This window comes from Danio rerio, chromosome 19 (assembly GCF_049306965.1).
Source record: "Danio rerio strain Tuebingen ecotype United States chromosome 19, GRCz12tu, whole genome shotgun sequence".
NCBI classification, from domain to species: Eukaryota; Metazoa; Chordata; class Actinopteri; order Cypriniformes; family Danionidae; genus Danio; species Danio rerio.
Window position 1 is genome coordinate 6,500,581 of NC_133194.1, and position 16,167 is coordinate 6,516,747.

Sequence of the window (16,167 nt, forward strand, 5' to 3'; positions counted from 1 at the left end):
CTCAGGTAGGCTGTGGTGTTGACACGATGCTCAATTGGCACTAATGGGCCCAAAGTGTGGCAGGAAAATATCCCCCACACCATTACACCACCACCACCAGCCTGAACCATTGAAACAAGGCAGTATGGGTCCATGCTTTTATGTTGTTGACTCCAAATTCTGACCCTACAATCCTAATGTTGTAGCAGAAATCGAGACTCATCAGACCAGCAGGTTTTTCCAATCTTCTAAAGTCTAATTTTGGTGGGCCTGTGCGAATTGTAGCCTCAGTTTCCTGTTCTTAGCTGACAGGAAGCGGCTGGAAGGGCATCCAAGTGAACCCGACCAGATTTGTTGCGGCACGGGAATAAATGTGTAAATAAATCGCGGGAGCGGTCGGTAACTCTGGTGTAATTTGCGGGCGGTCTAACAATATTGCTTCCGACTCTCGAGCGAGCGAGTACGCGTATGTCTGTGTGTGAATGAGAGAGAGCGTGATGTTGTGTGTCGCTTGTTTGGTGCTGTCTATGTGTATGTGTATGTGTGAATGAGTGAGAGAGCGTGATGCTGTGCGTCGCTTGCTTGGTGCAGTGTGTTTATGTGTGTGTGTTAAAACAGACAGCTTGTTGTAGGCTTTCTGGATCCAAACCCCCCCCCCCCCCCCCCCCCCAAGCGAGAACGGTCGTGGTAGGTCGGACAGCAGGACAACAAATGCTGAATATAAGCGTGAGCGGTCGGGTTCGGACTTAAACCTGGCGCAAGCAGACGGGAGCGGGATTAAAAATTTTGTCCCATGCAGATCTCTAGTTGGACGTGTTGTGCGTTGCCTTTCTATCAGCTGGAACCAGTCTGGCCATTCTCCTCTAACCTCTGGCATCAACAAGGCATTTGCGCCCACAGAACTGCCTCTCACTGAATATTTTCTCTTTTTCAGACCATTCTCTGTAAACCCTAGAGATGGTTGTGCGTGAAACTTCCAGTAGATCAACAGTTTCTGAAATACTCAGACCAGCCCTTCTGACACCATCAAACAAGTCACGTAAATCACCTTTGTTCCCCATTCTGATGCTCGTTTTGCAGCAGATCATCTTGACCATGTCTACATGTCTAAATACATTGAGTTGCTGCCATGTGATTGGCTGATTAGAAATGTGCATTAACAAGCAGTTGCACAGGTGTACCTAATAAAGTGGCCGGTAAGTATGTGTGTGTATATATATATATATATATATATATATATATATATATATATATATATATATATATATATATATATATAAATAAACAATTTACTTAATAAGTGAAAATCTCTTCAATTATTCTAAAGAAAAAATCAGTCAATCGAAAGCCTGGCTTAAGTGTGAAATGTCTTTGTGAAACAAATAATTAGAATATTTGGCTCTTAATGCAATAACAATAGCATTTATTTTTATAACACGCATTCGGTTATTAAATATGCAAATGCCTCAAAGTATTTCAGTCCAGACAAAGCTTAAAAGCCAGCCGACAGCTTTCATGTAGTCCAATGTTCTTCTGTACTTCCTGACTGCTTTCATAACGCAGGCGACTCGTGGTTTTTTCTAATTGTTCCTCACAGTTTGTTCCTCATCACAATTCACTGGCCCAGAAAAGGCACAATTAACGATAAACAGGTTATCATTTTTGTCCTTATTATTAAATTCAGGGAACAAAAACACAACTATTAACAGACGCGGCCCCTTCTTCTCTCAGGGAAAGTGTCTGGAATGTAAATGTATGTATGTATCCGTCACTCAGAGTCTGTTCGTCTTTTTTTGCCTGTTTAATCCTTCACACACTCTTATCTCCTTCTTTCACCGCCTTTCCTCTTTCATTTGCTTCTTATCTCAGGCGTCTCCTCTTCCAATCATGTGTTTCATTTGTGATAATTAGCAGATGACTGATTTTGGAAATGTCATGTTTTTTACGGGAATCTTTTGCACTGTTTTTGTCACTGATCATGTCTGATACATGAAAAGGTGAATTTTAAAGCAGGATTTCACATTCAGCACAAGTTAAAGTCAATCAGCGGTGCCCTTGGCTTGATTTCTAGTACCTCACTATTAAAAATGATTTTCATTTGATCCTTTTTCTCTTTAAAACAGCTGTAATGAAAGTGAATGGGGTCAGTTTGTGAACATTAAACTGCACCTTTCATGCAAATGCAATGTTTGAAAGCTGTTTGGACAGAAATGTGTGTAGGTATATCTCCTAATCCCAGTGCACATTGAACAGTTCATCATGGATGTACCACTGGATCGCGTCTCACTATAGTTGTTAAACGTGATATTCAGACATCCCAAGTCTCGCGGAAGTTCTGGGAGTCTCTATGAATTTGCAGGATGAGTGATAATCTCCCGGAAATCGTGCGTCCCTAAATAAGTTGAGCACCCTTCTCACCCTCCAGATCCCTCCTCGCTCTTCCGATACGTCTCGCGCACCCTCTCTACCCCCTCACTGAGTTTTCACATGATGACCATCTTGATGTTTCACATCAGACATCGTACGATGCCAAATTAGTCAACATCGCCCAACTCTAGTCTCTTCTTTAAAATATCAAATATCCAAAGTCCACAATTTCCATGCCCATCGCAGCATGACGTAGCAGTTTTCCCCACACATCTATATTGATTGATAGGTGTGTATTAACATGTCTCACTATTAATACGTACTATCTTGTCTATTAGACAGGATTTGCAAAGAAACTGGGATTAAAAGATCTGTCCAAATTGCATCTCATGAAGCAGTAAATGGCACATTTTGTATTTTTATATAACATTTTGAACTCAACCTTTTGAGCCATGTAATTAGCGTACGTAATAACCGCTGGAATAAGCACATCTGCACAGTGTGCACATTCACAACTATAAACGAGGAAGCTTCAATCACAGGAGTTCCTGTGTTTGTGACTGTGGTACTCTGCTTTATTGTGTCAGAGTTGCTTTCTGACTTTTTCCGGGTCTGTCCTGACATCTGAGGAGAGGGCAGGGGAAACCTACTTTGAGTGGGCGGGGATAACCTGCTCATTTGCATTTAAAAACACAGGGGCCAAAACAGCTTCAACTACCCAATAATTGACATTCTCAGCAGGGTATAATACATGCTCTGATGGGTATTTTGACCTGAAATTTTACAGATGCTTTCTGGAGACACTAAAGATTTGTTTTACATCTTGTAAAAAGGCCAGAATTGGAGCCCTTTAAAATACTCACTGTTTCAGTAACAAGTCACAAGAGGTGTTAAAAGTTAACATCTGCCAACCAGCCAAATTGGAGAGGACAGGTGACGTTTTCAGCCTGTTTTCACTCCCCTGGAGATGTGATAAATGTTGTGTGTCCAATACCTTTTTCCCATCATCATTTTGGTGCTAAAAGCTCTCTTTAGTTCTCCCGGTATGGGACTTTATTATCACAAATTAATGTGCTTAAATTTAATTTTGTCATCATGATGTGATATTTTAGGGTGTGATTTTTAATAGCATCATACAGCGCCTGATTGTGAAAGTAAAAGTACTTTTTTTTAGTAGGTTTGGTTTTCTTTCTTTCTTTCTTTCTTTCTTTCTTTCTTTCTTTCTTTCTTTCTTTCTTTCTTTCTTTCTTTCTTTCTTTCTTTCTTTCTTTCTTTCTTTCTTTGCAGATGTGATTTAGAGATAATATAGTTATTCAGTTAACACTTGTGTGCTGTTAGGGCCATTAGAAACACCTCAAACAAGCGGTACATAGTTTTTTTTTTTGTTTTTTTTTTTGATGCAAAGATGATATAATGCTTTTAGATTTAAAGGACTAGCATTGCACCAGACCCCCTTAAGTGGCTTAGTTTGAAAGTGTAGAATCTATTTCATGCACATATGCATCACTTTGGTTTTTATGCTACTGTGCAAAAGTTATTTACACTTAAATACACAGTATTTTGGATACCCGAGCTGGGTATTTTACATTGGTTCATTTTCATATTTTTCATATGACACATGTACAAGTTATAGCTCAAATGAAAGCTCTTCCCGGTGCTCATACGGTTTTAGCTTTCTTTTTACTGAGTTATATTCACATATCAAACAGTTGCCGAATGAATCATGGTGTTTCCATGGTGCAGAAGTGAAAACAATACATTTAGGATCAATAAGCAGCCCCGGATAGCACAGACAGCTGTCATCTCTTACCTTATGCTGTGCGCTTCAGGGCCATTCTCCTCTGTTTTTGAGGTGATGTGCATAAGTAATCATTTTATATGTCTGACAAGGTCCATACACAGTGAATTATGTTTGATCAAACAAAAGAATAGTGAAATATGTAAACAATGATCGCTCCCTGTGGCTTGTACAGCACCTCTCATCAGTTGGAATACAATAACTTTTGCATAGATTATAGTAGAGATATTTTTATTTTTTCCTATGATTACAGACATGTGCAGGAACCACCAAAATATATTACAGCACGCTAGACCACACAGAACCTAAAAGGTACACTTTCAAATTTGAGTTCATAAAAAAAAAAAGCGCCTCTTTTTTTAGATGTTTATAATAACACAGACAACAAATACAGATATTTTAAACACTTTCAATTGTGTTTAATGAAAATTCAAAGGGTTTTCTTTAAAATTACACCAAATTTTAGTACTTACACCTCTGCATGTGGATTTGGGAAGCTTTTAAATTTGGGTAGGCAAAATACAGGCGAAAATCTCAAAATAACAGCAGAGTTTAACTGGATAAATACATATAAATATACATAGATACATAGAATCTAAATATTAAGAATGTTCAAGGATTTAAGATGAAGATGAATATTAAACTTGTTATAACAGTCTTTTGAAAAGGCTTCGTTCACTGAGAAATAGATATAAATATTCATTTTCCAAAAGGGGGTGTACTCATTTATGCTAAGCGCTGCGTATTCTTCACCAATCAGAATCAAGTATTCCACATGGAAATGTTATACATTCTCATCGACCGTATCTGAGCTCTTCTGGCTTTATTTGTGTTCAGGAAGGTCTGGACGGTCTGCTGCAGATCTTAGTGAGTCAGCTGGGCTCTGATGATGTCAACATGCTGACCTGCGCCACTGGCATCCTGTCAAACCTCACCTGCAACAACGCCCGCAACAAGGCCCTGGTCACGCAGAGCGGCGGCGTGGAGGCGCTCATTCACGCTGTGCTCCGAGCCGGAGAGAAGGAGGATGTAGCCGAACCCGCAGTCTGTGCCCTGAGACACCTCACCAGCCGCCATCCTGATGCTGAGCTGGCCCAGAATGCAGTGCGGCTGCATTACGGCATCCCCGCCATCACTAAACTCCTGGGTCAGCCGCACTACTGGCCTGTGGTGAAGGTACGTTTTTATCAACTCATTAAAATGATTTATATCAGTGGTGAAATGTACGAGATTAGCAATAAGGCTGTGCAATATATTGTTTCAGCATTAATATCACAATGTGCGCATCTGCAACAGTCACAAATTCAGTGTTGAGTCTGAAATATAGTCGATCAAGAGCCGCAGAACGCATGAGGATTGTTGAGTCACTGCTAGTTTAACCATAATAGAGTGAAAGTTTATCACTTGCATGTGTATTTAAGCCCTGTGACTGAGCATTTGAAGGGAGTTTAGAACATTTAAGCACAAAAAAGTAGGATGATTGGAGGTGTAACAAAGATTTATTGTATTATTTGTACAGAATCGATGCAAAAAATGCATTTTTGTCTTGTTTCTAGTCCAAATAATTACATTTCAAAGCAAAAACAAGATTATTTTACTTACCACTGGCAGATAATTCTGCTTGCTTTAAAGGGCAATGAAACCCCCTCGTTTCAGCAGGGTTTTTTCACACCTTTGGAAAAAGTCAGAAAAGTGGGCGTGTCCAGCTCTGTTTAGGGCGGAGTGTCGGAGGAAGAAAAGAGGCATGGTGTGGGAGTGTCTATTTGGGAACGCTGAGTTTCAGAGTCAAAATACACACACACACACACAGGGGACAAAGTGACTGTGTTTACATGGACATCTGTAGTCGAATTATTTGCCAAATTATTAAATGGTGGACTTTAACTGCAGTTTGGCTCTTTCATTCAGGGAATTCATTCATGTCCCTCGCGACAAACGGGATATTTGATTCGCGGAACTGCTGTAAGCGTGTATTTTTCATGCAATGTTTGATACCGCACGGCGAATGAGAGAAAAAAAAACCCTCCGCATTTCCTGGAAACTTAGATGCACTCGGCAGGTAGCCTCAGAAAGCCGCGTGTGTTATTCCGGTCACAAAATGCGGTGAAAATCCTACACGAGGTTAAAGTTTAATTGTAGTGCTAACATGTTTACACTCGGTGCAATAGTTTGTTCGATACGAACAAACTGAATAAACAAAGAGCACTGGTCGCTCACTTACCAAATCTGTAGAGACAGAACAATCACCAGCAACTAGAGCCGCGTCTTTATTAAGAGGAGGCTACAAGCGAATCCGGATCTCAGCGTTTGCAGATGAGAACAGCTCTCAGGTAAACAATGTTTCTCCTTAGACACGTAAGTTATTGTTGTCGAGCGTCGCGTACACTGTTAATCCACACATGACTCCAGATGAGTTCTCACAGAGAGAAAATGAAAACAAAACTTAACAGCAGCAAACTATAAAAGCAACTCTTCACGCTTGTTTTGCCAACACAACGTGGCGTCTCTGTCGTCTAAACACTATGACAGTAATGAATATTAATAAAGTTGCACAATAGAGCGCGCTGATTGGTTTGAACCAAGCTTTACTCATGCATTAATGCATCACACTGTAAGACGTAATAAGACACACTCTGGCACAGACGTCCAGTCTGCACGCTGGAATACACGCTATTATGTCATGACCGTGACGCAGCTTCAAAAATTCGTTTCAAACCGGAAGTACGAATTTGCTTGAAATAACGCAAAAACAACCAATTTACACTTTTTAGTGAAATATAGGTGTCCTAATAGTGTTTTTAGCAGTGTGGGACACATATACAACTGTCAACAGCTCAAAAAATGTGTTTTGGTGTTTCGTGACCCTTTAAAGGAAGAAATATTTATTTTGACTCATTTCTTCTGAAGGTGAAAATAAAACGATATTTTTACTTGATCTAAGAATTTGTTCACATATTTGAACTAAATCGAGACAAACCAAAAGGAGAAAAGCGATTTTTGCAGTGAGATTATAACATTTTTGTACCTGAATACTGTTCAGATATGTAAAATAATATGTACATATTTTGTATTAGTACATTTGCACTGATACAAAGCACAAGGGGAAAAAAAGGGTCAAAAAGAGCTATTTAATCTGTCTTGTAAATTTGTATTTATATCCTAATATTTATCGCAGAAAAATAAAAAATCGTTTTATCCGATTTTTTGGTCACTTTATTCCGTTTGTTGAAGGTAAGTTACATTGCAACTAATTCTCATTAGATTATAAGTAGACTGTTAGGTTGGGGTTAGGGTTAGTGTAAGTTGACGTGTACTTGCAAAGTTTCTTATAATGTCTGTTGAAGGAGCATTATCAGCAGATATTAGCCATACAGCCTACTAATACTCAAATAGACCATCAAAATAAAGTGTTACCGATTTTTTCCAATATGGTGTAGTGCTAATTAGCAAGATTCAACCAGAAAACTTCTTTAAAATGGTATAGCAGCAAAGTTCCTTGATTATTACGCTGGAATGAGAGTAAAGTGGACATATCGACCTATTTTCTGGCTTATTATGTAACTATTAAAGAGTCAAGCTTTAAATAGGACAATTATCTAAACTTTTGTGTCATTTTTTTTTGTTTGTTGCTAATGGTCTAATCCGATTCAATGATTTATGCTAAGCTAAGCTAACATGAATTCAAAAATTTATTTATTATTATTTTTTTTTTAACTCTGGGTTAAGTTTATTTAAAAAAAGGTGCAGTGTTCCTTTAAATGAAGCCTGTTTTACTTACCAATGCTGCATATATGTAATCAAAAATACAGTAAAAATAGTAAAATTGTGAAAAATGATTTTCTAATGCAGAGTTCAGACTGGATAATTTCAGCCCCGTTTTTGACTTGACGACAGGTTTTGAGAAATCGCAGACAAATGCCTGAAATCACAGGTAAATCTGTGCTCTATGGGAAAGAATGAGTCAACATTTGCTGCCATTTTAGTACAGGGTAGCGCACTTTTGAAATGAATGTGGGATCATGGTGCAGTGGAGGACTGTGGCCATCCAAAGCCAGAGATATATACACATATATACAGTTGAAGTCAGAATTATTAGTCCCCCTACATTATTAGATCGCCTGTTTATTTTTCCCCAATTTCTGTTTAATGGAGAGCAGATTTTTTTCAACACATTTCTAAACAATAGTTTTAATAACTCATTTCTAATAATTGATTTATTTAATCTTTGCCATGATGACAGTAAATAATATTTGACTAGATATTTTTCAAGACACTTCTATACAGCTTAAAGGGACATTTATAAGGTTTAACTAGGTTAATTAGGTTAACTAGGCAGATTAGGGTAATTAGGCAAGTTATTGTATAACGATGGCTTGTTCTGTATCGATAAAAAATATAGCTTAAAGGGGCTAATAATATTGTCCCTAAAATAGTGTTGAAAAATTTGAAAACTGCTTTTATTCTAGCCGAAAAAGAACAAATAAGACTTTCTCCATAAGAAAAAATATTATCAGACATACTGTGAAAATTTCTTTGCTCTGTTAAACATCAGTTGAAAAATATTTAAAAAGGAAGAAAAAAATTCAAAGGGGGCTAATAATTCTGACTTCAACTGTACATATATCTATGATTGGCAGATTTTTTCGGTGGTCAGTATGCAAGTATTGTTTTAATTTACCAAAATTTTAATTTTACATCACTTTTCTACATCAATGGATAAGTGACTGCATGGGCATTGCTAACAAAGAGTGTGTGTTTGTATGTATGTAAATGTATCATCCTCCCTCACTGTTAAATTTGATCTAATTCATGTCCTGAAACACACCCTCTCTCCTGCTGTCACCTCTAATTCTAACGGAGGGAGCGATTAGTTTGGGAATGAATCCCCTTTATGAACGACTCATTCACTTAGCCGACAATAATACAAGTTTCAAAGAAAGAAGTTGCAGTATTGTAGTAGTGACTGTATTATTATCAATACTTGTTAAGCACAAAAGTTTGTAACATACAAAAACATAAAAAACTAAATCTTACCTATGAAATGTTCTGCCTTTGTGCTTTGTTTTCTTTGTTTGCTCATTACCATACCCGCACACAGTGCTAAAGTCCAGCATCTTCACATTGGCTTCAGTCTTGAGTCTAGTGCTGTTGAATGACTTTTGTCCCAGGAGCACTGTACAAATATGGCAGCACTATTGATGCATGCTCAGGGACCATATGCGATATCTAGTGTATATATCTATGGTTGATTACTAAACTATTCTGAAACTGCAATAAATGCTCTATATTATCTCTATACCAAGTTTAGATTAATTTTTTATTCAAATGAGTTATAAATCCTGTTAATTTTAACATAATGCCAACACAACTGGGGAGTCGTTTCTCAGTTTAATTTCACAAGCGGTTAATTTGCGAATTATTGGCAACATAGTGTAATTAATTCGATTAAAAGCTGGAGTGTAGTGACAGCCCAAGTGTTTTTATGTCTGTGTGTGTCTGAATGGCTGCGGGTTTGAAAGTCGTCTCCGTGTTTAAATGTAAAGGTCAGATGTGCTGCTGAGGTTTTGATATGGAGGAACGCTGAGACTCTCCTCTGGCGTTAAGCTGATTTGCTGCTTTATTTCAGCCATTGAGCTGCTCTCCTGCTCTCCGCTGGGGCTTCAGTCAAATGTTGAGGACACAAGATGAAACAATAAAAAAAAAGCCCTCGAGGATCGTATGCAAGAAAATTCACTGCCATACATTGACTGAAAACAGCAGATTTTTGTTCCAGGATGCCAGGGGCGAAGGGAGATTGGGGAGGATAATTAGTGGATAATTAAAGAAAAAACACATGTATTGGCATGAAGGTTGAGTGAATGATTAATAAAAATATTTAAAAGGACTATTGATAATGTTGTTGACACACAATGTGACCAAAAGTCATTGATTTTCACTTAACATTGCTGATGACACTAGTATATTTGTTAAGTTTAGTACATTTGAACTACTACAAAGCACAAGGGGGACATTTTTACACCTTGACTGCACAATTATTGATTTAATCACATTGATCTAATCATATCCATCTGTAAAACATGCTCACAGTTTTTCTGTGTACTGTACATATATCTATAACCACATTTAATCTGTATAATATATCCATTGTAAGTACATCTGTATGTTATATCTAATCTTGCTTGCATAACCTATAGTACCTATAGTAGTTATCAACCCACCTCATATTCATAATGCTACCTCTAACTGAAATACTGTACCCTCTATTTTAAAGATCTAAGCACAAAGTCTAAGGCCCAATCCCAATTCTGTTTTTGTACCCCTTCAGATTGTGATGGGGAAGGGCTTCAAAATTTACCCCCAAGAAATGGCACAGCACTACAACACCTGCACACGTCATCATATGTCATCACGATCCTATACTTCATATGAGGTCGACGTTGGCGACTGCTGTAGTTATTCCAGTTGCATTATTTTTTGGTTATTTATCTTCAGGAAACCACTGAAGGCAACAATATTATGTTGTCATAACGATATAATGTGGCAATAAGATCGTAATTGGTAATATTCATCAACGTAAACACACGAAAACAACATTATCGTTATATCAGACACTGTAAAAAGGTCATTCCCAGCCAGTAGACATTTTGTTTCTTGTTCAAACTACCAAAATTATTATAGTTAATGAAAACGAACAAAAAAAAACATAAACTAGAATTAAAAAGCATTTTCGTTAACTGAAATAAAGTAAAAATGAGATTTTTTAAAAGAACTAGAAGTAACTGACACTGTATTGTGTACATATAAAAAAACCTGAAACTAAAATTATACAGTAACGTTATTAATATAATACAATAAAGAACAATAACGTTCTTTGTTTTTGTCTTTGTAAATGTATTTAATAAATTTTAGAAGTAAATCTCATCTAGAAGTATTAGAAGTAAGTCATCCTCGTTGTTGCTCCCGTGAAAATAGCAACGACTGGACATAAAAATAACGCAGTGACAATATTAAATTCGACTCGAGCAGACATTTAAAAGTATTAATTTATCACATTTGTGTCCAGTAATAGGTTTCATTTCTGTATTAGTAATCGCGATCGCGAATGAATCATTCTTTTCAACCGGATCTTCTAAAAAAAAAAGGTTGAACTAATTCATCAAATCAAACTGAATCATTTCAAACAATTTGTGTCTCCAGTAAGCACAATATCCACTTATGCACAAAAAGTTTTTGACATGCCTGATACCCCTCTTGGACTTCCAATAAACAAATTTCCTGAGTTATTCAGTTATTAGAACAGTACACTGGGATTAGATTTGAGAAGATTTGATTTGCTGTGACTGAACTAAACTTCTGCAGCATAGGTAAAACCAAGGGCTTAAATGAGAGCATCTGGCGAGAAACGTAAGTTTATTTCATCATAGAAAGTCATAATGAAATTTAAATAACTGAATCATGCTTCAGTTAGGTTGCAAAACGTAATTGTGAGAAACTTTTCAGATCATGGTGTTTTAACTGACAGAAATAAAAACGAAAACTAAGCGATTTCAAAACATGGAAACTAATAAAAATGAGTAAATCTTGCTCTAAAAACTAATTCAAACTGAATTTAAAGACAAAAAGCCAAACCGAAATAAAAACTAAATGTAATGAAAAATGCACAACTATTATAACCTTGCAAACAATTTTTTAAAAATGAGCTGAAACAAAAAAATTCTTGAGATTTCATTGGGACAACTTAATTGTTTGATGTTCAATCCACTTATATTTGCAAAAACTAGTAAGGCAACTTCATTCCTTCATGTTTGATTGTGTGGAATCCAGCATTTTTCCAGTGATTGTCGCAGACGACTGTTTACGGATCAAAGATTATTCTCAGTTTTCAGGCATTATAAAAATAAAAACCGTCCACGCTCTTCTAAAATAAACATGCGGTGTGTGTGACTCGTCAGTGGCGCTATTTGTTTTTTGCCTGGTGTCAGTGGAAGCCCTTGAAGCCTGTGTGAATGCGGAAGGTCGTGCTGGATGTAATTGTCTGTCCTCGGCTCTCTGATTTGTGGTGGGCAGGATCTGATTGTGTCTCTCTGTGGGCACGAGCTCCAGGCACGCATGATCTCACGCTTAATCGTATCAGAGCGTTCAAGCGCAAACCTGTGTGTGTGATCTTTTCAGCATGTGTGTATCGATCCAGAAGGATGCCAGGCTTTTATTTCCATTCGCCGTCTCCATGCAGAGATCCCTAACAAAATCAAGCTGGCGACTCAGAAATATAAGCATCCGCATTGATTAGTGGTTTGTTTCTGTTTAGGGTGAATTGGCTGATATAGCAGGCTTGACTTGTATTGAGAGTAGCGTCACGTTTCGGGTTTTCACTTCCGTCGCCATTGTTGAAATGCTGTCAGATATTAATTTATTCATCAGAACAATGTGTCCAACTCCAGGGAAATTATTAATAAGGTGGAAGGAGCATTATTAAGCTGTTGAGATTGTGTTTTCTGATGTTGTTGTGTGTAAAAATAAATTCGACTACTGATGCAAGTCTATTTCAGGTCCATGCACTTCTTTATTTGAAATACTGTACCTTAAAACTTTAGTTTAAGTAACTATTCACGCCATACTACTGGCTTATTACCTTGCTATTATTAAGATGTTAACTGTTAGCTAATAAGGTATGATCTTATTTTACAAATCCTACCCAAAACACAACTATTCCCTTACTAACTATTAATAAGCAGTTAATTAGTAGTTTATTGAGCTAAAAGTCTTAGTTAATGGCTTGTTAATAACGTGAATTGTACATTAAAATAAATTGTGACCTGTTGTTTTTTTTTTATTTTACAATACATAGTTTTGCTTTTAACCCTTCATTGAAATAGTCATTGAAAAATATGAGTATTTATTATAAGATTATATTAAGGTTATTGTATAATATTTTGATAATATTTAGATTTTGTTTTTACTTCTATGAAAAATAATGTAAGTTACATTGAGTGTGTGTGTGTGTGTGTGTGTGTGTGTGTGTGTGTGTGTGTGTGTGTGTGTGTGTGTGTGTGTGTGTGTGTGTGTGTGTGTGTGTGTGTGTGTGTGTGGCCACTTTATTAGGTACACCTGTCCAACTGATTCTTATTGCAAATTTCTAATCAACCAATAACATGGCAGTAACTCAATGCATTTACACATTTAGACATGGTCAAAAGGATCTGCGGCATAAGAATGAGGAAGAACGGTAATTTAAGTGACTTTAGATGTAGCATGGTTGTTGGTGCCAGAAGGGCTGGTCTGAGTATTTCAGAAAACTGCTGATCTACTGGGAGTTTCACGACAACCATCTCTATAGTTAACAGAGAATGATCCATAAAAGAGAAAGTATTCAGTGTGGGCAGTTCTGTGGGTGCTAATGCCTTGTTGATGTCAGAGGTCAACAGTAACTTGAAAAACCACTCGTTACGACCGAGGTATGGAACCTCTAACCTTAAGGCAGATGGGCTACAGCAGCAGAAGACCACATTGTGTGCCACTCCTCTCAGCTAAGAACAGGAAATTGAGGCTACAATTCACACAGGCTCACCAAAACTGGACAATAGAAGATTGGAAAAGTGTTGCCTGGTCTGATGAGTCTCCATTTCTGCTGTGACATTCGGATGGTAGGGTCAGAATTTGGCATCAATAACATGAAAGCATGGATCCTGTCTATTATCAATGGTTCAGGCTGGTCGTGGTAGTGTAATGGTGTGGGGGATATTTTCTTAGCACACTTTGGGCCAATTAGTGCCAATTGAGCATTGTGTCAGCGAGTATTGTTGCTGACCATGTCCATCCCTTTATAATCACAGTGTACTCATCTTTTGATGGCTACTTCCAGCAGGATAACCAGCAATGTCATAAAGTGTGAATCATCTCAGACTGGTTTCTTGAACATAACAATGAGTTCACTGTAGTCAAATGGCCTTTACATAGAGCCCCCTTGGGATGTAGTGGAATGGGGGATTCGCATCATGGATGTGCAGCCGACAAATCTGCAGCAACTAAGTGATGCTATCATGTAAATATGGACCAAAATCTCTGAGGAATATTTCCAGTATCTTGTTGAAACCATGCCATGAAGGATTAAGGCAGTTCTAAAGGCAAAAGAGTACTAGTAAGGTGTACCTAATAAAGTGGCCGGTGAGACATTTAAATGAAATCAGATAATCTAACAATAAAAACTAATAACAATAAATACTATGATACATTTTAGAAATTTTGAATACTATATTATAAAAACTATATCATACTATACTGTAATATACATAATAATAATAAATGTAAAATAAAAAATTATAAATACAAAAAAATAACACAACAACTGTTATTACTGTTATAACAGGCATAAAATTAGAGAAAAAATTGGAGTAAAAAGTGTCATATCTGTTGTCAAGTTATATTTGTTAATAAATTGTGCCAAATGTTTTGTTTCACAATTTCAGTTAATCACTTTTGCTAACTAAACTGTAGAATTTAACTTACTTCAAAACAGGAAAGCAGAATCTCATCTAATATTCTAATGTAATCTAAAATATTTTGCTGGAAAAATCTCTGAAAAAAAATACCAAAATCAGAAGATAAAATGTTTTAGTTGTGGCTCTATTTTAATACTACCGTTATTGTTCCTGGTTCGAACAGGCCTTCTTTAGACCCAAAACTATGGGCTATCTAATGCAGAAAGCAGATGGATTGTATTCTGTCGTTCTGTGATGGGACAGTCTGCGTATGGCTGCAGTGTCTGATTGCACTCATGCAGGGTGGAGACGAGAGATCACTAACTCATCACACATGACCAGCCAACATGTGGAATGCATTGCATCATATTTGTTTCTCATCATGTTTTCCGTGGCTCCTGTCCCACCCTGAAGATCTGCTCTATCAGCTGCTGTTAGCTAATCAGCATTGCAGACTAATGATGCGCTATGAAGGAGGACAGCAGAAATTAGCCAGTGCTGCATCTGCGCAGATGGTAAAAGGACATTTCCACTGAACTAGAGTGATGTACATCTACTATAAAGCAGTTTCACATTTGCTAACAGTCAGGAATTTAAAGTCCACATGAACCAGGAGCTGAAGTTATGTGATGTATTCACTGTTGCCAACTATTTTTAACGAAATGGTGCTAAGTTCTGCCCAAAAAGTTGCTAAAAGTCACTAGATTATGTCATACTGTAACGACAGGGAGTAACACCAACAACTGCGGTAAGATCCAATATGCAGGTTTATTCACAGTCAGGCAAGCAGTGGTCAATACGGGTGCAAACAGGTGTGTGAGGACAATCCAGAATCACAGTCGTATACAGGCAAGAGGTCAGAAAGGCAGGCAGCAGGCAAAGACAAAGAGGCTAACAAGGCTAACGGTCGGTACACAAGATAACAAGACTGGGAAACGCGTTGTAATGCTACTGTGACAGATAACAAGACTCTGCAAACTGAAGGGGTGAATGTGTGGCTTAAATAGTGTGTTAATCAGTCTCTGACAATCCTCAGGTAGTGTGAATGTAATCAGTCTAGATGAGGAAGCATGTGTGAGTGTGACCGGAGTGCATGTATAAATATGTAGTCCAGAAATGGCAGATTTGTAGTCCATGGTTATTGTAGGTGCAAACCAGCGATCTTATGGGAAATGATCGCTGGTAATCGTGACACATACGTTAATTTGCATACTAATGACATCATCACGTTCGACCATTTCTGTTTGTTTAACAACCTATGGTTAATAAAATAGTATTTATATTTGCACTACGCTTTTTGTTTGCATGTCAATTCAACTAAATTAATTGCTGTTTGAATACAGTATATCAATGGATGTGTGGTGAAATTGCAGTAGTCTCTCACATGTAATAAACTCAACCAAGTTCTGAAACTCTTACATAAAATATCTGTGATTGTGAACAAGAAAATAATAAACGGTCAAATTAAATTGTTAAAATAAAGTTGAAGCAGATCGGTTTGACTGTCTAAAGAAAATAACCTTCACACTGCTGGTGCTAAATCAT

General features: G+C 37.3%; 1 protein-coding gene across 4 annotated transcripts in view; it reads left to right on the forward strand.

Annotated features, from left to right (window-relative positions):
• jupb (junction plakoglobin b) overlaps window positions 1-16,167 on the forward strand; it is a 176,738-nt gene that overhangs the window by 140,222 nt on the left and 20,349 nt on the right. For all 4 annotated transcript variants that reach the window (XM_073931440.1, XM_073931441.1, XM_002665476.8 and 1 more), the window contains one exon: window positions 4,982-5,320. In XM_073931440.1, coding sequence (XP_073787541.1) covers window positions 4,982-5,320 — 339 coding nt within the window. The remainder of the gene's footprint in view (window positions 1-4,981; window positions 5,321-16,167) is intronic.